Source organism: Dendrobates tinctorius, unplaced genomic scaffold, assembly GCF_039654945.1.
Source record: "Dendrobates tinctorius isolate UK_male_01 unplaced genomic scaffold, ASM3965494v1 ptg000023l, whole genome shotgun sequence".
NCBI lineage: Eukaryota > Metazoa > Chordata > Amphibia > Anura > Dendrobatidae > Dendrobates > Dendrobates tinctorius.
In genome coordinates, this window is record NW_027361691.1 from 15,331,553 (window position 1) to 15,357,012 (window position 25,460).

The window sequence follows — 25,460 nt, forward strand, 5'->3', positions numbered from 1 at the left end:
CCGGCTTTGATGCGGGCTTAGCGCCGGAGCCCTCATCAAAGCAGGGGAAATGTCTGATGACGGACTGTGTCCGTCATTGGACATTAAGGAGTTAAGGAACTAAACATGTGTATGACAAAACAAGTGTAATTGCAATAATTTTCTGGAACAAGTATTTCATTCTCTGGAACAAATTCAAGGGTGCCAACACTTTCGGCCATGACTGTATAAATTGTTCACTTTACCTATCCTAACAGGACAGTAACCAAAACGAGCCTTTGGATCCTCTTGTCAAATTTGACACCCGAGCATGGTGGATAATACCTTACCCCAGCACGTTCGCTCATCACTAATCTGTACTTCTCGTGACCCGTGATGGTAACACCACATATGTGCCAGTCCAATCTTGGAGGGATGGCTCTTTCACTTTCTTCTCGTTTGATCGTGAATGATCTAACGCGGTGTGCCACCAAGGCTACAAGTCTCCCGTTTACGTAACTCACAATTTCGATCTATCGTTATTCCATCAATCGTTCGGTTTCTTCCAAATAGTTTTTTGAAAGCTGAATCATTGACTTGAGGTTTAAACACCTACAGAGAGTAAAGTAAATGAAACGTTATCATTGAGATTTTATAGTCTTAAAGCACACCGGCGCTCCTCTAACTCCCCGAGCGCACATCTCTGCATATATTCTAAAAAGTTTGTTAACAGCCGTCGGGATTCTCAGCGGTCTAAACTGCTTTTAAAATAATGCAAAAATCAATACAATTATTCTAGCGCGTTCCGGAAATGCACAGCACTTAGCTCCGCGGTAATACTTATGTCACATCCGAATGATCCATTCCATCATTCTTTTTTTTTTACATTCTAACAAAGGTTTACCAAAACCATTAATAATTGTACGCATAATGAGATCCACTTGATTTGTTTTAATGGCGATTGCGAAGGAAAATGATTTTGTGCCTTTTGCTTACCTGGATGACTTACAAGGCTTTGGCGGGGATAGAAGATGCCGGTTTGTTAGCATATGACTCAGGAAGCAAATCTGTGGGATATTTAATCAAATCTGTTGTTAAAACGCTCCTAGACTCTAATGATGGCGGTTTTACTACACGGCAGCGTCAACCACCAGCGGATTTTAATTGGATTTTTTTTTTCTTACCGTCCTTTATTTGACAATACGTTGCGGCTGACTTGAGAATTGCACTGGAAATTAATGAAGTATTGTTAATCATTCTCCTGTAGAGAGGCACTTTAGTATGTATACACTGGAGAATGGGTGGAAAATTTACGGTCAACGGTAAAAGTTGCTGACAGCTCCGGTGCCGGGTCGCATATTGGCGCCTTCAATCACCGTGAATGGCTTCGAAAGCCAAAGTATTCTGCTCAATAACAAGCACATTACATTATATAATGACCCAGGCAGTATGTGTTCTCTAGGGCATCTGCACAGGAGACACGGGCACAAAGGAAACTGCAAAAACAGGAGCCGAATGTTGAAAAAATTCTTGAGGAACCAATTTATTATTGCATTTACGCCTTTTTTTGTTGTCTCGTTCTTTTTTTTTTCAACTAGTTTTAATGGGCGCCTTTTTTTTAAGTATATATTTTTTTGTTCTCACCTGCTTGTTTGTTTTTTTTTTTATTCTTCTCCTTCTGGTCGGGGTTTAGGGTCTCCAGATGTTTTTTGAATTTTTAAAAACGTGTTAAATTCTTTTGCAAATGCACTCCAGCTCCCTCCTGGAATGATTTTATGTGCATCTCAATTTTTTAATGCAAAATTTGCAAAATTTTAGGGAAACGCGATTTTTTTTGTGACTACAAAGTTACAAAAAAATTATTTTTTTAAATTATTATTTTCTACCATTTTGAAGAATTTGGAGCAGCAAAAAGTCCTAAACGATTACTGCAAGGCAGAAAAAGAAAGGTGATTTCAATAAAACTCACAAATGATGAATTTAGCCTTTAATGTTCATGAGGTCTTTGGACGAAGGAGTGGTAACCCACTGAGAAATGATTCTCACTGCCATTTTCAGACTATTCCACGAGAAGATCACCTGTGGGATCTGGTCTTTGAACCCAAATGTCTGACAGAAGACAACCCTATTAGGAGCTGATTGTGGAAAAAATATATTATCGAGACTTATTGATGTGTAAAATGCAATTAAAAATGAATATCACGTCACATGTTCTATGAAGATCAGGCTTGCCAACTTTGTTGATGGCCTACCAAGACGTGCAAGACTGCAGCTCATGAAGTAGTGAACCAGAACTTTTGCTCCATTAGGGCTTTAGGAGTCCTTTGTGGTCCCTTGGAAATATGTCATATTGTGATGACACCACTGATGTCACAGGCGCAGCCTAGGGGGCGCTATCAGGGGGCACGAGCGCAGGGAGTGAAGGAGCCAGGCACACAGTGCGCAAGGACCTGAGCCTAAGCAGTGAGCACAGGACCTGAAACTAGGCAGTCACGTGACAAGGGGGGGCGGAGTCACCACGCGTGAGGACAGGGAAGACAACTACATGCGCGGAGTCCAGGGCACAGAAGGTAAACGTAATCAAAGGCGAGCCAAGGGTAAAAAGCAGACAAGAGCGTGGTACCTAGGGAATAGACAAAGAGTAAACGGAGACAAGCCAAGGGGTCAGATAACCAGGAGAGAGAGGGCTGTACAAGGCAGGATACAGAGGCAAAAGTCAGGGGACAAACCGGGTCATACTCAGCAAGGCACAGAGGCACAACGATTACGGACGAGAAACCTGGGTCAGCAGCCACAAACCGAGTATACGGAAGTATCACCGACACCAAATACAGGAAGTGCCAACATTAAATAGCCGCCCCAGAACCAAAGAGAGGCGAACTAAAATTAACCCTGACCTGACCAGGATGGAGGCGGAACCATCCTGTCCAGAGTCATGACACATATCTTCCAGGAATCCAGGAAGTCTTACCATCTTCCAGAAAGTTGACAAGTATGGTATAGATGTAGAATGGATCTCAGAATCTTTACCCCTGGTGATATCAAGGAGCCAGTGCCATGTGCGTAGATTGGCTCCCTAACACCAGATTTAAGACAACGGTCACATGGATTCCTATGTAATTTATTTATGACTGAAATCAAAGAGAATTTGGAATTGGCTTACTAGGGGTCCAATGTAATGAATCTGGCAGTCTTTGAATGACCTAACGAAAGCCAACACATAGACATAAGGCTATGTGCACACGATGCGATTTTTAAGCGTTTTTGCCGCGATTTTCTGCGCGAAAACGTTTAAAAATCGTGTACAGAACGCCCCCCATGCATTCCTATGGCATTCCGCACATGCTGTGCTAATGCTGCGCTTTTTTCCGCGGCGGAATCGCATCGCGGAAAAAATCGCAGCATGCTCATTCTTTTGTGCGGAATCGCAAAGAATTGCCGCGATTCCGCACCCATAGGAATGCATGAGAAACGCTTACTTCCCGCATGTGGCTATGCCCACTATGTGGGAAGTTAAGCGTCTCATGTGCGGTTGGTACCCACGGTGTGGAGGAGAGGAGACTGTCCTCCAGGCCCTGGGTACCATACCCCTGTAAAAAAAAGAATAAAAAATCGGGGTATATTTACCTTCCGATGTCCCGCGCTGCATTCCCGACCTAAGCGTTCCCAGTAATGCCTTGCGGCAAGGCCCTGTAATGACGTAGTCTCGCGTGACTCTAGCGGTCTCGCGAGATCGCTATAGTAACGCGAGACCAACGTCATCACAGGTCTCGCAAAGCATTACTGGGAACGCTGAGGCCCGGGATGGCAGCGCGGGACGTCGGAAGGTAAATATACCCCAATTTTTTTTAGCATTTTAACATTCTATCTTTTACTATTGATGCTGCATAGGCGGCCTCAATAGTAAAAACCTGGTCACACTCGTCAAACACTATGTTTGACGAGTGTGACCAACCTGTCAATCACTTTCCAAGCAATGCTTCAAATCGCTTGGAAATTGCTTGAATATCGCACGCGAAAATCACGGTAAAACCGCGCGGGGAAAAAACCACGCGATTTCTGGGAAGGAGTCCGGTTTTTAGTGAGCGTTTTAAAACGCTACGTGTGCCCACAGCCTGAATACGACGTCCAAGGGGATGATATATACAGTATGGTATATATTTTTTTAATTGTTGCTGTCTAAGGGGTAAAGTCACTCTTTGTGGAGAGTGACATGTCTGACATGCCAGTGTAAGGAGACTTATATGCCATGCAGTGCTCCTCTAGCAGATTAAATCTGGGTGGCACAAGGGTTCCAATCCTTTTCCTTTCTGACGTGGCAAGTGGCATTTTTTTTTTAATTATTGCTTATTTAAAAACATAAAATAAGTAATAACCATTCCTTCACAGACCCTATTTTAACACTCGTCTTTACTTTCTGGTCTTTTCTTGACACAAAGGAACTGCACATACTTAGCCAATCACTGGCTACGGTGAGTCAACACAGTGGCTGCTGATTGGCTGAGAGGGTTATTTCCAGTGAGACAGGACCAGGAAATACAGCAGAGAGCAGCGGGAATCCGGTAAACATTGAAATGGGAGCTGTAGGGAATCGCTGAGGATGGGTATCATTTCTTTGATTTTTTATTTGAGGAGTGGGGTGGACATTGTGGGCTCATGTAGTCCCCGGACAACCTCTTCAATGACACATAAAGAGCAGCTCAATATTACAGCGTCTCAATGTGACATCATGTGTGGTCACACCCTCGACGCGCTCTCCTCCAGATTTCCTCTGCACTGCTGTGATTGGGGATCTATCTGCAGCACTACAAATATCTACATCAAGATATCTCATTCCTTTGCATCTTAAAAATTGATGAATATTTTTGCTCGCGGTTCCCCCATCATTATTTATATCCTGCGCATTTTTTTTATTTATGTACGTGGCCATTATCTCTGCCACTACAGCAGCTTAGCGCAGTGCATCTTGTGAAGTGTACGGGAAATACATTGCCGTCGTTATCGGGTAACACCTCTGATTAATGATCATTGATTGTGCTGCAATGTAGAGCTCCAGATACAAGGACTGAGTCACCCGGCGGAACACTGTCTCAGTGACCTCCGGGCACCAGTCCTTATCAAACCCTTTGAGTCGGTAGCAGATTTTACCTATTACTATGAATGCGTTGGAAATATTACAACTTAAACCGGTATTTCTATCTCCAAGATGCTATCCCAATATTTAGTAGGTGTAATAATATTAGAAAATACCTCCAATTAGAATGGAGTATATGTAGTATATGTAGTATAGTTCTTCTGATTTGCTATGTCTCTTTCCTCGTGTGCAGGCATTGCAGGATCTTAGATATCCATGGTTTCGATCACTGATATAGTGACAGTTAACTAGGTAGTTGCTAGTGGTCATAACCATGGATTCCTAAAGTCTTGCAATGCCTGCACATGAGGAAAGAAACAGTGAATCAGAAGAACTGTACCACATTTCTAATTGGACGTGTTTGCTAATATTATTATTATTACACCTACTGCATAATGGGATAGGATTTTGGAGATGGGAATACCCCTTTAAATTTGAAACATTCTATTCTCTTAAACTCATAGCAGTATATTCCCCTTTCATAATTGTCATTTCTGTTATACAGTAGAGGCGATTTTGTAATTCAAAGGAGTTATCCGGAACTTAGGCTGGTTTCACACTTGCGTTTTTTAGCTCTTTGCCTCGTGCGCTATCGTGCGCATGCGCATTGCTCCCCTATATTTAACATGGGTGCGAGTGGTCTAGCGCATGCACGAGTTCGTATGCGTTTTAGTGCGCATGCGTTTTTTTGTAGTGTGTGCCTAGGCGCCCCTGACGCAACCTGTTGCATTGTTGGTCCGTCCGACCTGTCTCAAAAAAAACGTATGGGCACTTTAACGCACGGAATGCACAAAAAAATAGCATTACAGTCTATGTGAACGCACGCATGTGCTAGGACGTGCGCACGCATGCGTTTAAAATTACATGCGTTTTTGGAGTTAACATGGTGACAAACTGGTTAAATCTCATGCGCAAAAAACAGCAAACGCATGCAAAACGCATGATGCGTTTTTTGCATGCGTTTGGTATGCGCACGAGGCGCAGTGCAAAAAAACGCTAGTGTGAAACTAGCCTTACATATACAGTCATATGTTAAAGTTTGGGCACCCCTATTAATGTTAACCTTTTTTCTTTATAACAATTTTGGTTTTTGCAACAGCTATTTCAGTTTCATATATCTAATAACTGATGGACTCAGTTATATTTCTGGATTCAAATGGGGTTTATTGTACGAACAGAAAATGTGCAATCTGCATTTAAACAAAATTTGACCGGTGCAAAAGTATGGGCACCTCAACATAAAAGTGACATTAATATTTCGTAGATCCTCCTTTTGCAAAAATAACAGCCTCTAGTCATTTCCTGTAGCTATTAATGAGTTCCTGGATCCTGGATGAAGGTATTTGTGACCATTCCTGTTTACAAAACAATTCCAGTTCAGTTAAGTTTGATGGTCGCCGAGCATGGACAGCCCGCTTCAAATCATCCCACAGATGTTCAATGATATTCAGGTCTGGGGACTGGGATGGCCATTCCAGAACATTGTAATTGTTCCTCTGCATGAATGCCTGAGTAGATTTGGAGGGTGTTTTGGATCATTGTCTTGCTGAAATATCCATCTCCTGCGTAACTTCAACTTCATCACTGATTCTTGCACATTATTGTCAAGAATCTGCTGATACTGAGTTGAATCCATGCGACCCTCAACTTTAACATGATTCCCGGTGCCGGCATTGGCCACACAGCCCCAAAGCATGATGGAACCTCCACCAACTTTTACTGTGGGTAGCAAGTGTTTCTCTTGGAATGCTGTGTTTTTTAGCCTCCATGCATAACGCCTTTTTGTATGACCAAACAACTCAATCTTTGTTTCATCAGTCCACAGGACCTTCTTCCAAAATGTAACTGGCTTGTCCAAATGTGCTTTTGCATACCTCAGGCGACTCTGTTTGTGGCGTGCTTGCAGAAACGGCTTCTTTCGCATCACTCTCCCATACAGCTTCTCCTTGTGCAAAGTGCGCTGTATTGTTGACCGATGCACAGTGACACCATCTGCAGCAAGATGATGCTGCAGGTCTTTGGAGGTGGTCTGTGGATTGTCCTTGACTGTTCTCACCATTCTTCTCCTCTGCCTTTCTGATATTTTTCTTGGCCTGCCACTTCTGGGCTTAACAAGAACTGTACCTGTGTTCTTCCATTTCCTTACTATGTTCCTCACAGTGGAAACTGACAGGTTAAATCTCTGAGACAACTTTTTGTATCCTTCCGCTGAAAAGCTATGTTGAATAATCTTTGTTTTCATATCATTTGAGAGTTGTTTTGAGGAGCCCATGATGCCGCTCTTCATAGGAGAATCAAATAGGAGAACTACTTGCAAGTGGCCACCTTAAATACCTTTTCTCATGATTTGATACACCTGGCTATGAAGTTCAAAGCTCAAAGAGGTTACAAAACCAATTTAGTGCTTCAGGAAGTCAGTAAAAAGTAGTTAGGAGTGTTCAAATCAAGAAAATGATAAGGGTGCCCATACTTTTGCACCGGTCAAATTTTGTTTAAATGCAGATTGCACATTGTCTGTTAGTACAATAAACCTCATTTGAATCCAGAAATATAGCTGAGTCCATCAGTTATTAGATATATGAAACTGAAATAGCTGTTGCAAAAACCAAAATTGTTATAAAGAAAAAAGGTTAACATTAATAGGGGTGCCCAAACTTTTACATATGACTGTATCTGCAGAGCAAATAATGGCTGATCGGTGGTGGTGCTGGGTGTCAGACCCCTAGTGACCTGATACTGATGACTAATTCTGAGGATAGGTTTTCAATATGTACAATAAGTCCTGGATGACACCTTTAAGCCAGAGCAAACATAGATAGAAGAGGGCCCGTGTGCAAGAACAATATAAGGGCTTTTGTAGTCCAATAACTCATCAGAATGCACAAACCTGCTTTGAAGGCGAAAGTGGCCCCCTGGCCTGTTGGGCCCTTGTACAGCTGCCCAGGTTGCACCAATGATATGTCCACCCCTGCCTTTAAGGTGGGGTCAACACCAACTAAAGTTAGAATCTATAAATTTAGAGCTGAGGAAACTGGCCAGTGAGCTTTTTCTGATTCTCCCATGTCTTTCCCCACCAATCATAGGGACTGGGTTACTTGGTCCTCAGGAAAAACTAATTTAAATAAAATCACCTCTTTGAATCTACAATATTAGGACGTGACCGTTCTGCAATAGAAATTCCCACTGATAGACATGAACCATCCCTGTAATACATGAATTGTTACCATGTAATACTACATTTGTCCTGCAGTGGCCGCTGTAGTGGAAACGTACTGTTCACAGCTGATCATCTGCGGCGATCACCTGATCATTGATCGCGTTATTACAAACAGGTGTCCACAGCCTCTTTAACATCTAGTAAGTTGATTTTTTTTGTACTTTTTGGTTAGGGCTACATAGTTTTTTATAACTTCTACATTGAAGTGAACAATAGTGAATGTAATCTACATTCTGACTCAGAAGTCAGGAACGGTCACGGCACTTCAGTTGAGGGAAATCCATATTTGCTGTATTTCAGCGCGAATACTTTCCTTTAGGTGCGATGTGACATTTCATTATGGCGTCACATTACTCTACACAGGGCTGGCACACTCAGCTCAGCTACATCACACTGAGCGACTCATGTTCCTTTGTGAACATCTAGCCCTTTTCTTAGCACATCAGAACAGCTTAAGCAAGGAGGATCTGTCTCCGTGTGGGTTAATGATGTAGAAAAGTGTGATTGCTGTTCTCAATGTCAGTGTTCCAGGCTAATAAAAGGTGGTTCTGCTTCATCTCCCGATCTCCTCTCCGGCTTTCATCCCGACAAATTCCACCTAATTGAAATGCTTGTCATTGAACTCTTCCTCACATGGCCCCTCGTTATGTCTATACAGGCATCCATCTGTATGATCACCCCGCAAATGAAAGCATCACTAGAGGGAACCCGTCAGCTTGATATTACATATGGCCATAGTGTTATGCCTGTGTAGGTGCATTATTAAAGGGAACCCGTCAGCTTGATATTACATATGGCAGTAGTGTTATGCCTGTGTAGGTGCATTATTAAAGGGAACCCGTCAGCTTGATATTACATATGGCCGTAGTGTTATGCCTGTGTAGGTGCATTATTAAAGAGAACCCGTCAGCTTGATATTATATATGGCAGTAGTGTTATGCCTGTGTAGGTGCATTATTAAAGGGAACCCGTCAGCTTGATATTACATATGGCAGTAGTGTTATGCCTGTGTAGGTGCATTATTAAAGAGAACCCGTCAGCTTGATATTTCATATGGCCGTAGTGTTATGCCTGTGTAGGTGCATTATTAAAGGGAACCCGTCAGCTTGATATTACATATGGCAGTAGTGTTATGCCTGTGTAGGTGCATTATTAAAGGGAACCCGTCAGCTTGATATTACATATGGCCGTAGTGTTATGCCTGTGTAGGTGCATTATTAAAGAGAACCCGTCAGCTTGATATTATATATGGCAGTAGTGTTATGCCTGTGTAGGTGCATTATTAAAGGGAACCCGTCAGCTTGATATTACATATGGCAGTAGTGTTATGCCTGTGTAGGTGCATTATTAAAGAGAACCCGTCAGCTTGATATTTCATATGGCCGTAGTGTTATGCCTGTGTAGGTGCATTATTAAAGGGAACCCGTCAGCTTGATATTACATATGGCAGTAGTGTTATGCCTGTGTAGGTGCATTATTAAAGGGAACCCGTCAGCTTGATATTTCATATTGCCGTAGTGTTATGCCTGTGTAGGTGCATTATTAAAGGGAACCCGTCAGCTTGATATTTCATATTGCCGTAGTGTTATGCCTGTGTAGGTGCTTGTCCCCCAATAAAAATGATACCTTTTTTTGTAGAGATCCGATGTGCCAGCTGTGAGAAATCAAGCAGGGAAGTAATATGCAAATCATATTACATATTACAAAAGCTGGAAGTGCTCGAGGGACACGCCCAGTGCACTTCCAGACTCATTTTCATATGGTTTCTCCGCTAAATTTCTCATGACTGGCACATTGGATCTCCATAAAAAAGGTATCATTTTTACTGAAGTGTAAGCGCCTATATAGCCATAGCACTACTTCTATATGTAAAAACGGGCTGACTGTTTCCCTTTAAACAGAACTTGTCACGTGTCCAAAAAAATGAGTTTGATAAATTGCCGAAATCTCTGTGCTCCCTCAACCCGCTGCTGTTTTCCGTTTTTTTTTTTTATTTTGTCCCTTCTTTACGGAGATATAGCCTTTGGGCAGTTGGATAGCATCATAGAGGGTGGAGGCCTACGAGCCCTGAACTAAACGTTTTGTGTTACGCCCTCTTGGACCACAAACATACTTGGTACCAAAAAAGATAACGGACATATGGGACGAAATGACAAATGGAAAATGTTGGCAGGTTCAGGGGAGCACGGGGAATTTGGCAAGGTGACAAAATAATATTTTGGGGACACCTGCCAGGTACTCTTTAAGGGGGTATCGTTTCTTTGTACACCTGTACAAAATTTGCCTCCAAAGCCCTCGTTGGTAATTCGTGGAAAGGCTTACACGATCATGACATAAATTTCCAACAGGGACCTCATTCTCCATGGTTGACTGGACATTCCTCCGCTACGGAGAATAATTGCAAAAAAAGATATACCGCATAGTAGCAAAGTCCAGGAAAGTGTAGTTTCCTCTACGGTTAAAGAGGATGTCCAGCATTTTATCATTGACCTATCATTAGGATAGGTTGTCAGTGTCTGATTAGTCGGGGTCCGACATCTTTCACCCCCGCCGATCAGCTGCTCTGAGTCTCGGCGTCCACCGGCCGGAACTGCTCTATTGCGGAGCTGCTCCGTCTTCTGATAGTGGCTGCGGCAGGGTGCTGCACATCCGCCTCATGTTGATGTGAATCTCAGAAGACAGAGCAGCTCCGGAATTGAGCATTTCCGGCCATCAGCCTCCCCCGCCGACACCGAGAACAGCTCATCGGGTTCCGAACTCTGCCCAGCCAGACATTGATGACCTATCCAATGATAATGTAGTGGAGAACCTCTTTAGATACACGGTATCAGGATATGTAACGGCCAGATAGAGGACAAAAGAAGACACTTATGGCCTTCATCAGGAAAATGGGGGACAATAGGCCTAATCCATTACGTGCCTTGGTTTTTTTTTGTTTCTTTTTTAAATATTTTTTTTGTCTTCTGATATTTGTTAACGTTTTTTGGACCAAATTCTTTAAAACGGCACACCTTGTTGATGAATTTTGCGTTTTTGCAAAATTGTTGTATGTTCCTTTTTAAAATGTTGCAAAATTTGCACACAAAATAATAAAACAGAATATAACAAGTCCATCTCCGCTGGTGGGATTTTTTGTAGTGTTGTACAATGGAGTACATTTCCGCAAAAATGTAGCGACTTTTTTTTTTTTTTTAAATCGCAATAGCTGAATCTGACGAAAACATCAGGAAGAATTGCCCGCCACTCACAATGGTGAACATGAAGAGAGATAAAGACAGGTGGACACATACAGGAGACTTTAAAAAATGTGCAAATTGAAAGAAGTTTTTTTGCTCTGGAGGAGCCAACATAGGCAGCTCAGATGCATTGATTTCAGTAGGCACTATGTAATTTCTCCTTCCCCCTGTGGTGGCGCTGCAGGATATGTGAGCACAAAGTGTAACACCCCCATAGGATGCTTATGGCAGAGGATCTTACATGTGACAGACATGGAAGGAGATGAGATTGAAGAGGGCAGCAAGATGCATATGGCTGTATATAGGACAGAGTGACACAATCCATTGGTCCGCAGCCTGGCTGACGTCGGGTGTAACGTCCTCTTCTCTCTTTCAGTGCAGCTCTGAAGCACAAACTTCTGCTCTAAGAGATGCAATGGAGAGTTGCAATGGATACAATCAAAATGTTCTGCTATTGTAAAGAATCTGATTATGAGGTCTTGTTTTCCAGGAGGTAACCCCAAGGGGAAGTTTGCCTTAGGGCTGATAGAAAATGAATGGAAAGTTTATGTGAAGAGATCCTTGGACCGGGAAGAACAGGACACGTACTTCCTCAACATTACAGCGACCGACGGACTTTATGTGTCTCAAACTGTTGTGGAAGTTTACGTCACCGATGTGAATGACAACAGCCCCGTGTGTGACCAGGTACAGCAGAAGTGTCATTTTTTGGGATTTTCATGAAACTGGCTCTTGGTTCACTGTTATCAGCTATATCACCAGGAGGTGGCTGTGAGGTTCTTCTATGGTATCAATCACCTCGTGATTCCTATACATAATTCTTTAGGTTGCAATTTTTTAAAATGCAGATAGATAAACTGAACATGCAGAGCTACAGGGAGCATGTTCTGTAGAGACACTGAACATGCAGGACTACAGGGAGCATGCTCTGTAGAGACACTGAACATGCAGGACTACAGGGAGCATGCTGTGTAGAGACACTGAACATACAGGGTTACAGGGAGCATGCTCTGTAGAGACACTGAACATGCAGAACTGCAGGGAGCATGCTCTGTAGAGACACTGAACATGCAGAACTGCATGGAGCATGCTCTGTAGAGACACTGAACATGCAGGACTACAGGGAACATGCTCTGTAGAGACACTGAACATGCAGGACTACAGGGAGCATGCTGTGTAGAGACACTGAACATGCAGGACTACAGGGAACATGCTCTGTAGAGACACTGAACATACAGGGTTACAGGGAGCATGCTCTGTAGAGACACTGAACATGCAGAACTGCAGGGAGCAAGCTCTGTAGAGACACCGAACATGCAGAACTGCAGGGAGCATGCTCTGTAGAGACACTGAACATGCAGGACTACAGGGAGCATACTCTGTAGAGACACTAAACATGCAGAGCTACATGGAGCATGCACTGTAGAGACACTGAACATGCAGAGCTACATGGAGCATGCTCTGTAGAGACACTGAACATGCATAACTGCAGGGAGCATGCTCCTTGGATACACTGAACATGCAGGACTACACTACAGGGAGCATGCTCTGTAGAGACACTGAACATGCAGAGCTACAGGGAGCATGCTCTGTAGAGACACTGAACATGCAGGACTACAGGGAGCATGCTCTGTAGAGACACTGAAGATGCAGGACTACAGGGAGCATGCTCTGTAGAGACACTGAACATGCAGGATTACAGGGAGCATGCGCTGTAGAGACACTGAACATGCAGAGCTACATGGAGCATGCTCTGTAGAGACACTGAACATGCAGAACTGCTGGGAGCATGCTCTGTAGAGACACTGAACATGCAGGACTAAAGGAAGCATGCGCTGTAACGACACTGAACATGCAAGAATACAGGGAGCATGCTCTGTAAAGATACTGAACATGCAGGAATAGAGGGAGCATGTTCTGTAGAGACACTGAACATGCAGGACTAAAGGAAGCATGCTCTGTAGAGACACTGAACATGCAGGACTACAGGGAGCATGCTCTGTAGAGACACTGAACATGCAGGACTAGAGGGAGCATGCTCTGTAAAGATACTGAACATGCAGGACTAGAGGGAGCATGCTCTGTAGAGACACTGAACATGCAGGACAACAGGGAACATGCTCTGTAGAGACACTGAACATGCAGAAATACAGGGAGCATGCTCTGTAGAGACACTGAACATGCAGGAATACAGGGAGCATGCTCTGTAAATATACTGAACATGCAGGATTAGAGGGAGCATGCTTTGTAGAGACACTGAACATGCAGGACTACAGGGAGCATGCGCTGTAAAGATACTCAGCATGCAGGACTACAGAGCATGCTCTGTAGAGACACTGAACATACAGGGTTACAGGGCGCATGCTCTGTAGAGACACTGCGCATGCAGGACAACAGGGAGTATACTCTGTAGAGACACTGAACATGCAGGTTTACAGGGAGCATGCTCTGTAGAGACACTGAGCATGCAGGACTACAGGTAGCATGCTCTGTAGAGACACTGATGACGCGCCCCAGAGGCCATGGGATACTCAGCGCCGGGCCTGTTAACTTCAATGGGAGATGTCACAGTGGCGGTGACCCGGTCCGTGACCCCAGGCGGTCATGTAAAAGGGGTAGAATTGGATGGGGATAAAGTTTATGTAGTGATTCGTGACACCAGTTGGAGTGTTCGACTGTAGTATAGCCGGCACTGCAGATGATCCCTGGGGGAGTAGATGGTGATGGCAGTGCAGATGGTTAACCCTCTCCAACCAGGGCAGGACCCCCAGAGATTGTGAAGGAAGTAGAAGGCACGGAGTAATAAGGCAGGAGACAAGGAAAGTCACTTTATCATTTACTGTAGTTCAGGTGCAGTTCAGAGGAGATATTACAACTCTCACCAGGTTACAGTCTGCTCTGCAGAATGGGAGTTATCTTTCCCTGCTGTGACTCAGTGTAACTTCCTGCTATTCTAATCCCTTCTGGGACCAAGGCTTCCCAGAGTCTAAAACTTCCCATATAGCCTCTACTCACTGTGTATTTCTCCTTTGGCAACTTGCAGCATGGATCCTGTGTGTGAGCAGCTCAAGTTCCCACTTGCACTATCCTTCACTGATCCTAGGTTGTTACAGTCTTTCCCAGGGAAAACACGATGCTGTTGGTTGTATAAATCCACACAGTCTCTCAGCTTACCACCCTGCTCTGAAAGCATGGATGGTCTAGGGGCTGACACCCTGATGCTTCTAGCTTTCACTCCTGGATCGAGCACATGTCTAAACATGGCCTCCAAGACGTTCTTCCTGCTTCTTGTTCACTGAAACAACAACTCTCGACTCCTCCCCCTCCCAGGTAGGGTATGTCTGCAAAGCTCTAAGCTTCAGACAAGTGAGGGAGGGAGGTGAATTGTGTGTGTGTGTGTGTGTAGTCTTTAGCAGAGAAAGCATAACTCCCATTGCTCACAAAACACATGCAAAACAGTACATATTTAACCCTGCAGGGCGCCACACTGAACATGCAGGGTTACAGGTAGCATGTTCTGTAGAGACACTGAACATGCAGGGTTGCAAAGATTATGCTCTGTAGAGACACCTAACAAGCTGAAATATAAAGAGGATGCTCTGTAGGGACATCTAAGAAGGTGAGCTATAGGAAGCATGTTGTTTTGGCTAAGCTCTAAACCGTGAACAAGTAATATTTCAGAAAACATGTAAAGACACTGAGCAAGCAGCAGGGCTGCCATTAGGAATTTCAGGGCCCCATACTGTAAAAATTTTTGGGCCCCCCTTAAGACTCCATCCAGGCTCCACCCCAGCCGTGCCTCCACCCCTCAAATCTTCCAGAGTCCCACTGCCCACTCTTGGAAAAACTCCACTTCTGCACCACATCCTCACCAATCACACATTAACATTTCCCAGATCATACATATAGCCCGCAGCTTTTGTTCTGGCCAAAAGAATTTTAAGCCACCACCACAACAAGGTAGACTCTTTTGGATGAGCTCTACTCTACTGTAACTTATTAATCATTTGTTAAAATACCCAATACTCTGTTTAGGTATATTTTTATTTTTCTTTAAGGAAATGAGTCACATACTTTTTTTAAAAATAATTGAAACCAGATTGTGACTTTTTTTTATAATCTGTATTTCTGATTGCAGATTATTGTATTGTTTTCTGTACATGTATGAAGCTGTCGGTGGATATCGATCTGCGCTCGGACCGCAGTGCATGGACGGGTCGCAGGTCTCCTGACTAGAGCTCAGCAGCCTCACAGCATGTATGAGGATGCGGGCCAGGAGACCGGCGCCCAGTCCATGCACCGCAGTGCGAGCGCAGAACAATTTCCCAAATAAAGATGTTTCCCAGTCATATATACCCACTTTTTATTTTTCCATCAATATGGCCGTGTGAGGGCTTGTTTTTTGCAGGACGAGTTGTACTTTTGAATGACATGATTGACTTTACCAAATAGCGTACAGGAAAATGGGAAAAAAATTCACAGTGCGGTGAAATTGAAAAAAGTGGAATTCTAGAATTTTTTTCGGTCGTTTCAGCAGCCTCCCATCTCCACACGTCAGCAGCCTCCCATCTCCTCACCTCAGCAGCCTCCCATCTCCACACGTCAGCAGCCTCCCATCTGCTCACCTCAGCAGCCTCCCATCTCCACACGTCAGCAGCCTCCCATCTGCTCACCTCAGCAGCCTCCCATCTCCACACCTCAGCAGCCTCCCATCTCCTCACCTCAGCAGCCTCCCATCTCCACACGTCAGCAGCCTCCCATCTGCTCACCTCAGCAGCCTCCCATCTCCACACCTCAGCAGCCTCCCATCTCCACACCTCAGCAGCCTCCCATCTCCACACCTCAGCAGCCTCCCATCTCCTCACCTCAGCAGCCTCCCATCTCCTCACCTCAGCAGCCTCCCATCTCCTCACCTCAGCAGCCTCCCATCTCCACACGTCAGCAGCCTCCCATCTCCACACGTCAGCAGCCTCCCATCTCCACACGTCAGCAGCCTCCCATCTCCACACGTCAGCAGCCTCCCATGTCCACACGTCAGCAGCCTCCCATCTCCACACGTCAGCAGCCTCCCATCTCCACACGTCAGCAGCCTCCCATCTCCTCTCCTCAGCAGCCTCCCATCTCCACACGTCAGCAGCCTCCCATCTCCACACGTCAGCAGCCACCCATCTCCACACCTCAGAAGCCTCCCATCTCCACACGTCAGCAGCCTCCCATCTCCACACGTCAGCAGCCTCCCATCTCCACACGTCAGCAGCCTCCCATCTCCACACGTCAGCAGCCTCCCATCTCCACACGTCAGCAGCCTCCCATCTCCACACCTCAGCAGCCTCCCATCTCCACACCTCAGCAGCCTCCCATCTCCACACGTCAGCAGCCTCCCATCTCCTCACCTCAGCAGCCTCCCATCTCCTCTCCTCAGCAGCCTGCCATCTCCTCTCCTCAGCAGCCTCCCATCTCCACACGTCAGTAGCCTCCCATCTCCACACGTCAGTAGCCTCCCATCTCCACACGTCAGCAGCCTCCCATCTCCTCACCTCAGCAGCCTCCCATCTCCTCTCCTCAGCAGCCTCCCATCTCCTCTCCTCAGCAGCCTCCCATCTCCACACGTCAGCAGCCTCCCATCTCCACACGTCAGCAGCCTCCCATCTCCTCTCCTCAGCAGCCTCCCATCTCCTCACCTCAGCAGCCTCCCATCTCCTCACCTCAGCAGCCTCCCATCTCCACACCTCAGCAGCCTCCCATCTCCACACGTCAGCAGCCTCCCATCTTCACACGTCAGCAGCCTCCCATCTCCACACGTCAGCAGCCTCCCATCTCCTCACCTCAGCAGCCTCCCATCTCCTCACCTCAGCAGCCTCCCATCTCCACACATCAGCAGCCTCCCATCTCCTCTCGTCAGCAGCCTCCCATCTCCACACGTCAGCAACCTCCCATCTCCACACGTCAGCAGCCTCCCATCTCCACACGTCAGCAGCCTCCCATCTCCACACGTCAGCAGCCTCCCATCTCCTCTCCTCAGCAGCCTCCCATCTCCACACCTCAGCAGCCTCCCATCTCCACACCTCAGCAGCCTCCCATCTCCACACCTCAGCAGCCTCCCATCTCCACACGTCAGCAGCCTCCCATCTCCACACGTCAGCAGCCTCCCATCTCCTCACCTCAGCAGCCACCCATCTCCACACCTCAGCAGCCTCCCATCCTCACCTCAGCAGCCTCCCATCCTCACCTCAGCAGCCTCCCATCTCCACACGTCAGCAGCCTCCCATCTTCACACGTCAGCAGCCTCCCATCTCCACACGTCAGCAGCCTCCCATCTCCTCACCTCAGCAGCCTCCCATCTCCTCTCCTCAGCAGCCTCCCATCTCCACACGTCAGCAGCCTCCCATCTCCACACGTCAGCAGCCTCCCATCTCCACACGTCAGCAGCCTCCCATCTCCACACGTCAGCAGCCTCCCATCTCCACACGTCAGCAGCCTCCCATCTTCACACGTCAGCAGCCTCCCATCTTCACACGTCAGCAGCCTCCCATCTCCACACGTCAGCAGCCTCCCATCTCCTCACCTCAGCAGCCTCCCATCTCCTCTCCTCAGCAGCCTCCCATCTCCTCTCCTCAGCAGCCTCCCATCTCCACACCTCAGCAGCCTCCCATCTCCTCACCTCAGCAGCCTCCCATCTCCTCACCTCAGCAGCCTCCCATCTCCACACCTCAGCAGCCTCCCATCTCCACACCTCAGCAGCCTCCCATCTCCACACCTCAGCATCCTCCCATCTCCACACCTCAGCAGCCTCCCATCTCCACACCTCAGCAGCCTCCCATCTCCTCACCTCAGCAGCCTCCCATCTCCTCACCTCAGCAGCCTCCCATCTCCTCACCTCAGCAGCCTCCTATCTCCACACCTCAGCAGCCTCCCATCTCCACACCTCAGCAGCCTCCCATCTCCTCACCTCAGCAGCCTCCCATCTCCACACCTCAGCAGCCTCCCATCTCCTCACCTCAGCAGCCTCCCATCTCCTCACCTCAGCAGCCTCCCATCTCCTCACCTCAGCAGCCTCCCATCTCCACACCTCAGCAGCCTCCCATCTCCACACCTCAGCAGCCTCCCATCTCCACACCTCAGCAGCCTCCCATCTCCACACCTCAGCAGCCTCCCATCTCCACACCTCAGCAGCCTCCCATCTCCACACCTCAGCAGCCTCCCATCTCCACACCTCAGCAGCCTCCCATCTCCACACCTCAGCAGCCTCCCATCTCCACACCTCAGCAGCCTCCCATCTCCTCACCTCAGCAGCCTCCCATCTCCTCTCCTCAGCAGCCTCCCATCTCCTCTCCTCAGCAGCCTCCCATCTCCTCTCCTCAGCAGCCTCCCATCTCCACACCTCAGCAGCCTCCCATCTCCACACCTCAGCAGCCTCCCATCTCCTCACCTCAGCAGCCTCCCATCTCCACACCTCAGCAGCCTCCCATCTCCACACCTCAGCAGCCTCCCATCTCCACACCTCAGCAGCCTCCCATCTCCTCACCTCAGCAGCCTCCCATCTCCACACCTCAGCAGCCTCCCATCTCCTCACCTCAACAGCCTCCCATCTCCTCACCTCAGCAGATTCCCAACTTCTCACTCACATCAGCAGATTGCCATCTCCTCACCTCAGCAGCCTCCCATCTCCTCACCTCACTCCCCTCTACAACTGCCTGCAAGTCCTCACACACTGCCCACCTCCTCTGCCGTGACATGTTGCTGCTCTGCTCGAGAATGAAGAAGAGCGCGCAGTGTGTCACATGACCTGCGTCAGGCCCATGATGCACTTGGTCCTGCTGCTGCTTTAAAGGTACAGCACTGATTTCTGGCCACTGCATTCACTAACAACACTGTAGGTGTATCTTTAAATCACCGCAGTGTTGTTATGTATCTGACTTGCAGTGGCCATGAAGTATTACACCTGTAGCCCAAACAGCAGTATCAAGAGAGGAGGGCCCGGTCTGCCAGCGCATCCGGGCCCCTCATTTTGCTACTGTTCATGGGGCACCATACAGTAGTAAGGGCAGTAATTCCCTGATGGCGGCCCTGGCAAGCAGAACTATACTAAACATGCTCTGTAGAGACAGGGAATAAGCACTACTACGGAGAATATGCTATGTAAAGACACTGAGCAAGAAGGGCTAACTGGTAGCGTGCTCAATAAACAGTGAATAAGCAACGCTCCAGGCAACATGCTATGTGAAGCATACTCCGTAGAGACAGGGAATAAGCACTGCTACGGAGACCATGGAATGTAAAGATAGTGAACATGCAGGGCCACAGGTAACATGCTCCATAGAGACAATGAGTCAACAAGGCTGCATGAGACATACTCTGTAGAGAAACCGAACAAGCAGAACTATCGGGAGCATAGTCTATAGAAGCACTGAACACACATAGCTGCATGCTCTATAAAGACAAAAAACTAGCAGGACTTCTAGAGACATGCTCTAAAAGACACAGAACAAGCAGAATTATAGTGAGCATGGTCTATACAGTACAGGTAGTAAACAGTACGCTATATAAAGACACCAAAGAAGTATGGTCAGTAGACACACCAAACTAGCAGGACTTCTGCTTGTTCAGTGTCTTATAGAGTATGAACTATAGGGAGCATGGTCTGTACTGTACCGACAGTGAACAATACGCTATATAAAGACACCAGAGGAGCATGGCTACAGGGAGTATGGTCTATAGAGACACTAATCTAGCAGGACTTCATGCTCTATAAGACCCTGAACAAGCTGAACTGTAGGGAGTATGATCAATACTGTACAGACAGTGAACAATACGCTATATAAAGACACAAACAAAATGAGCATGGCTACAGGGAGCATGGCCTATAGAGACACCAAACTAGCAGGATTTCTGCTTGTTCAGTGTCTTATAGAGTATGAACTATAGGGAGCATGGTCTGTACTGTACAGAAAGTGAACAATACGCTATATAAAGACACCAGAGGAGCATGGCTACAGGGAGTATGGCCTATAGAGACACCAAACTAGCAGGATTTCTGCTTGTTCAGTGTCTTATAGAGTATGAACTATAGGGAGCATGGTCTGTACTGTACAGACAGTGAACAATACGCTATATAAAGACACCAGAGGAGCATGGCTACAGGGAGTATGGCCTATAGAGACACTAAACAGACAGGACTGTTAAGAGCGTACTTTATATAGACAATGAAAAAGCATGGCTACACGGTATATGTATATAAAACACAAAATAAGCAGCATTACAGGAAGGATGCCCGTACAGACTGTGACTATGCACCATTGTGATTTTATGGTATCATTTCTCTCCGCAGGTTGTAAATGCAGCCTCCTTTCCAGAAGACATTCCTCCCAATAAGATGCTGCTTAAAATCAGCGCTAAAGATGCCGACATTGGGATCAACTCTGAGATCCGCTATTCTCTCCACGGAGCTGGTGCTGATAACTTTTATTTAGATGCTGAAAGTGGTAAGTAAAGATAAGAGGGGTGAGATGAGCTATTGTCAGCGCTACCGGGGCAGGAAAGCCTCCAAATATTTTTAAAGTTTTTTTTTCCCTAAGAACTTCTGCTGAGGACGTGTCCCCACTGGTGGCCTATAAGTGTGGGGTTTGCCACCATGGAGCATCTAACAGCAGAAGAGACTGTTGGACCCGGATACTCTTCTCTATTTAGCCCGATGTGGTCACACTTCCACCGATCACACATTGATTGACAATCTTGTGGAGAGGCCAATAATGCAAATTCTTTTTTTTTTTTTACATTTTTTTTGGATAATAATGTACATTTTTCTTCAAATTCCAATTAGAGTCAGATATTAACGGACAGTCAGTCCATAATCTTGTTCATGGGGTATGAAGCTGGTTGGAGCTATTTAAAAACATAATAAAAATACTAAAAAAAAAAAACGCCTGGAGAACCCCCCCTTTAAGTATTTAATGTCCACCAATATGCCTTTTATTCACCTGAGAAATAAAAGAATAGCAAGCCCCGATGGGTGAATAGATATTCGGTGCCATATTTGTACTATAACTGATGCCTTGTTGCTTTGGCCATGGTCAGTGATGAAACTGATCATGACGGTATAATCCCCTAGATGCCGCTGTCTATAGTGACAGCGGCATTTAGAGGGTTAACAGAGAGAGGGGGCTTCCTTGTTAACCCCAACGGCATCCCGAGTTCGCAATTGTATGGTCTCCAAGTAATGGCCTCACGGTCTATGAGCTATGGTGGCCTGTTGGGATGTTGCCAACATTTTAGTGGAAAAAATATGATTTTTCGTTTCATTCATTCCCCTTTTTGTGAAGCACCCGAAGGGATAGCAATCTACCGGACAGCAGTTTTGAATACTTTGAGGGGTGCTGTTTTTAAAAGGGTGTCTCAAAGTCACTGAATAGCTATCTAAAAGAATATATTGTACATACCGGTATGTTTTGTGAATTTTGATGAAAAATTACTGCCAGACTCTTAAATTGTCTAACATCCTAACAAAATGAATGGGCATTTGAAAAATGATGGTGGCGTGAAGTAGGCACATGGTAAATTACCGGTATATATAGTCATTATTTCTTGTGGTATAACTATCTGGTTGGGTAAGGGTGTAAATATTCAAGATTTGGAAATTGGCAATTTTTCTAAATTTCACTAAAAAAAAAACACTAAACATGTCAACATATGCTTACCGCTAACATAAAGTAGAATGTGTCATGACAAAATAATCTCAGACTCACTGGGATATAATGAAACATTCCAGAGTTATTACAAAATAAAATGACATGTCAGATTTGTAAAATTTGGCTGGTCACTAAGGGGTAAATTGTTTTGCTTGGTGAACAAATTCAAAAGTGAGTGATCAAGGTATTAAAAAAAAAACTAAACCAAAAACATACATTTACGAGCCTGGCATTCTGCCCATATGTTTTAAACTTCTGGGATTTTACAGAGCTGTTCACCAACCTCTGTCTTTTGCATTTGGCTGATCTCATGTTTTTTAATTAAATGCTGAGAAGATAAAGCCGGTGAGAGTCAGAGAATAATCTCACAAAACAAAATCTTTTGGGTCTGATTCTGAAAACACATTGTCCCTTTCCAGTCCGGGCTTAATTGGCTTCCTCTTCGCGAACACCTAGAATTAAATTGTGTACGTTGCTGGTGACAGCCACAGGAGAGAGAGAACGGGACATATGCTACAAGCTGAGCTGTCATCTTTTATTTTTCCCAACAATTGCAGGTGAGCTGAAGACCTTGGCCCCCTTGGACCGCGAGAAGATTCCAGTATACAATTTAATTGCTCGAGCCACAGATGGGGGAGGAAGGTTTTGCCAGTCTGAAATCCGTTTAATTCTGGAAGATGTCAATGATAACCCTCCAGTCTTCTCGGCCGACTATTACACTGCCAGTGTCTACGAGAATACGGTCACCAAAGCTTTGCTGACGAGAGTGCAAGCTAATGACCCCGATGTTGGTGAGTGAACCTAATTAAGGTCGTGCATGAGTTTTTGAGTTCTTCTCCACTGGGGAAACTTTGAATCCTTCTTTCCAGCCTCTTAACTCAAAGTTACTAGATGAGAGGACACCAAAACATTACCTTCTCATTTCTACACTTTGGAAGATGGCGGTTTCCCACCCATATGTCAGACATCTTGTAGGTTTTCATCAATGTGGTCTTCCAAAGAAGTTTTGACAATATTTTGAGGAACCTCATGAATCCTGGTTGGGAAAAGGCAAGGAAATGAAAAGGAGACACAGTTTAAGGACATCTTAGTGAAGTCCATAGTGCCTACTTTATGGACTTTCAGTTGTTCCGATTCCAACATGGCAAGACCAATTCTGTATTATTTACCTTGTTAAAGTTAAAATAGGGGTGGGACAGGTAAAGGCCAGACAAAGGAGATGTAGAGCAAACTCCTAAGCCTCAAGAGCCTGGAGAAAGATTTTGGGCTGCCAAAGACTCCAATGGACAGTGTAGCCAAGCTGCAGTCACTGATGTTAACTAAGCTTTCAATGTAGAATCAAATGAATAGCAGGTAAGACGTACATGCCTATATTATAAAAAATTCCTCAAGGAGAATTTATAGTCAATATATATATGCATTCTACCAAAAGTCTGGTACAGTTATTTCTGTGTAAGCCAGACCGCATTATTTATGCCTATTTGCAAACCTTTGGTTGGTCAATTGGGGTCAGTTCTGTGGTCTTTATATGGGTTGGTGTTATATAGGGTCTGTAAACTTGGAGGTGTGGTCTGCGTTCAGTATATAGGGTGGGTCTGGTTTCCGATCTGTGTACAAGGTGGGGCTGACCTGTGGTCTGTATAGAGGATGGATATGGCCTGAGGTATGTATAGAGGGCAGGTCTGGTATGGTGTCTGTATACAGGGTGTGTGTGGCCTTGGAAGTAGGTCTGGCCTGTGGTTTGTATAGATGGTGGATCTGACATGGGGTCTGTAAAGAAGCTGTGAAAAATGAGGATGAATGAACTCATGGAGATCAACATCCAACACTGCGGAGACACCATCACATGTTTCTCAACGCAGTGATTCTAGAGCAGTGCCCCCATCCCTAATGGGAAATATGCAAAAACATGCAAAACACAAGCCGCGGAGACACCATCACATGTTTCTCAACACAAGCAATGACTAGCCAGGTCTTTCCTCGGGAAGGAACAACTACAGGAAGGGCAGTCTCCAATGAAGGAAACCACCTATGCCAAAACGTGGTATCCATCCACAGACAGCTGTTTCGGGGTATTGCCCCTCATCAGTGTGGAGTAGGAAACTGGCCAGTAGGAGCAATGCCTAGTAGAAGACTGTGAAAAATGAGGATGAATGAACTCATGGAGATCAACATCCAACACTGCGGAGACACCATCACATGTTTCTCAACACAGTGATTCTAGAGCAATGCCCCCATCCCTTATGGGAAATATGCAAAAACATGCAAAACACAAGCATTTTTTTGGTTGTTCCTTCCCGGGGAAAGACCTGGCTAGTCATTGCTTGCGTTGAGAAACATGTGATGGTGTCTCCGCGGCTTGTGTTTTGCATGTATAGAAGCGGGGCCTGGCCTGGGGATTGTATAGAGGGTAGGGTTCGCCTGAGATCTGTATAGAGGGTGGATCTGGTCTAGGGTCTGTATAGAAGGTAGATCTGGCCTGAGGTCTGTATAGAAGATGGGTCTGGCCTGGAATCTATATAGGGGGTGTGTCTGGCCTGGGGTCTGTATAAAGAGTGGATCTGGCCCGGGGACTGTATAGAATATGGGTCTGGCCTGGGATCTATATAGAGTGTGTGTCTGGCCAGGGGTCTGTATAGAAGATGGGTCTGGCCTGGGATCTATATAGAAGGTGTGTGATCTATATAGAGCGTGTGGCTGGCCTGGGGTCTGTATAGAAGATAGGTCTGGCCTGGGGCCTGTGTAGAGGGTATATCTGTCCTGGGGTCTGGCCTGAGGTCTGAATAGAGGGTGGGTCTGGCCTGGGGTCTGTATAGAGGGTGGGTCTGGGTTACGGTATGTATACAGGGTGGGTCCGGCCTAAGGTCTGTATAGACGGTCGGTCTGGCCAGGCATCTATATAGAGAGTGGGTCCAGCCTGGGGTCTGTATAGAGGGTGGGTCTGGCCTGGGATTTGTACAGAAGGTGGGTCAGGCCTGGGGTCTGTATAGAAGGCAAGTCTGGACTGGGGTCTATATAGTGGGTGGGTCTGGCCTGGGGTCTGTATAGAAGTTGAGTCTAGCCTGGAGTCTATATAGTGGGTGGGCTGGCCTGGGGTCTGTATAGAGTTTGAGTCTAGCCTGGAGTCTATATAGACGGTGGGTCTGGCCTGGGGTCTGTATAGAAGTTGGGCATGGCCTGGAGTCGATATAGACGGTGGGTCTGGCCTAGGGTCTACATAGAGGGTGGGT

The 25,460-nt window shown here is 46.1% G+C and overlaps 1 protein-coding gene across 6 annotated transcripts in view; it reads left to right on the plus strand.

Annotated features, from left to right (window-relative positions):
• FAT3 (FAT atypical cadherin 3) overlaps positions 1-25,460 on the plus strand; it is a 745,842-nt gene that overhangs the window by 625,721 nt on the left and 94,661 nt on the right. For all 6 annotated transcript variants that reach the window (XM_073569283.1, XM_073569280.1, XM_073569281.1 and 3 more), the window contains 3 exons: positions 12,036-12,232; positions 20,874-21,027; positions 22,788-23,021. In XM_073569283.1, coding sequence (XP_073425384.1) covers positions 12,036-12,232; positions 20,874-21,027; positions 22,788-23,021 — 585 coding nt within the window. The remainder of the gene's footprint in view (positions 1-12,035; positions 12,233-20,873; positions 21,028-22,787; positions 23,022-25,460) is intronic.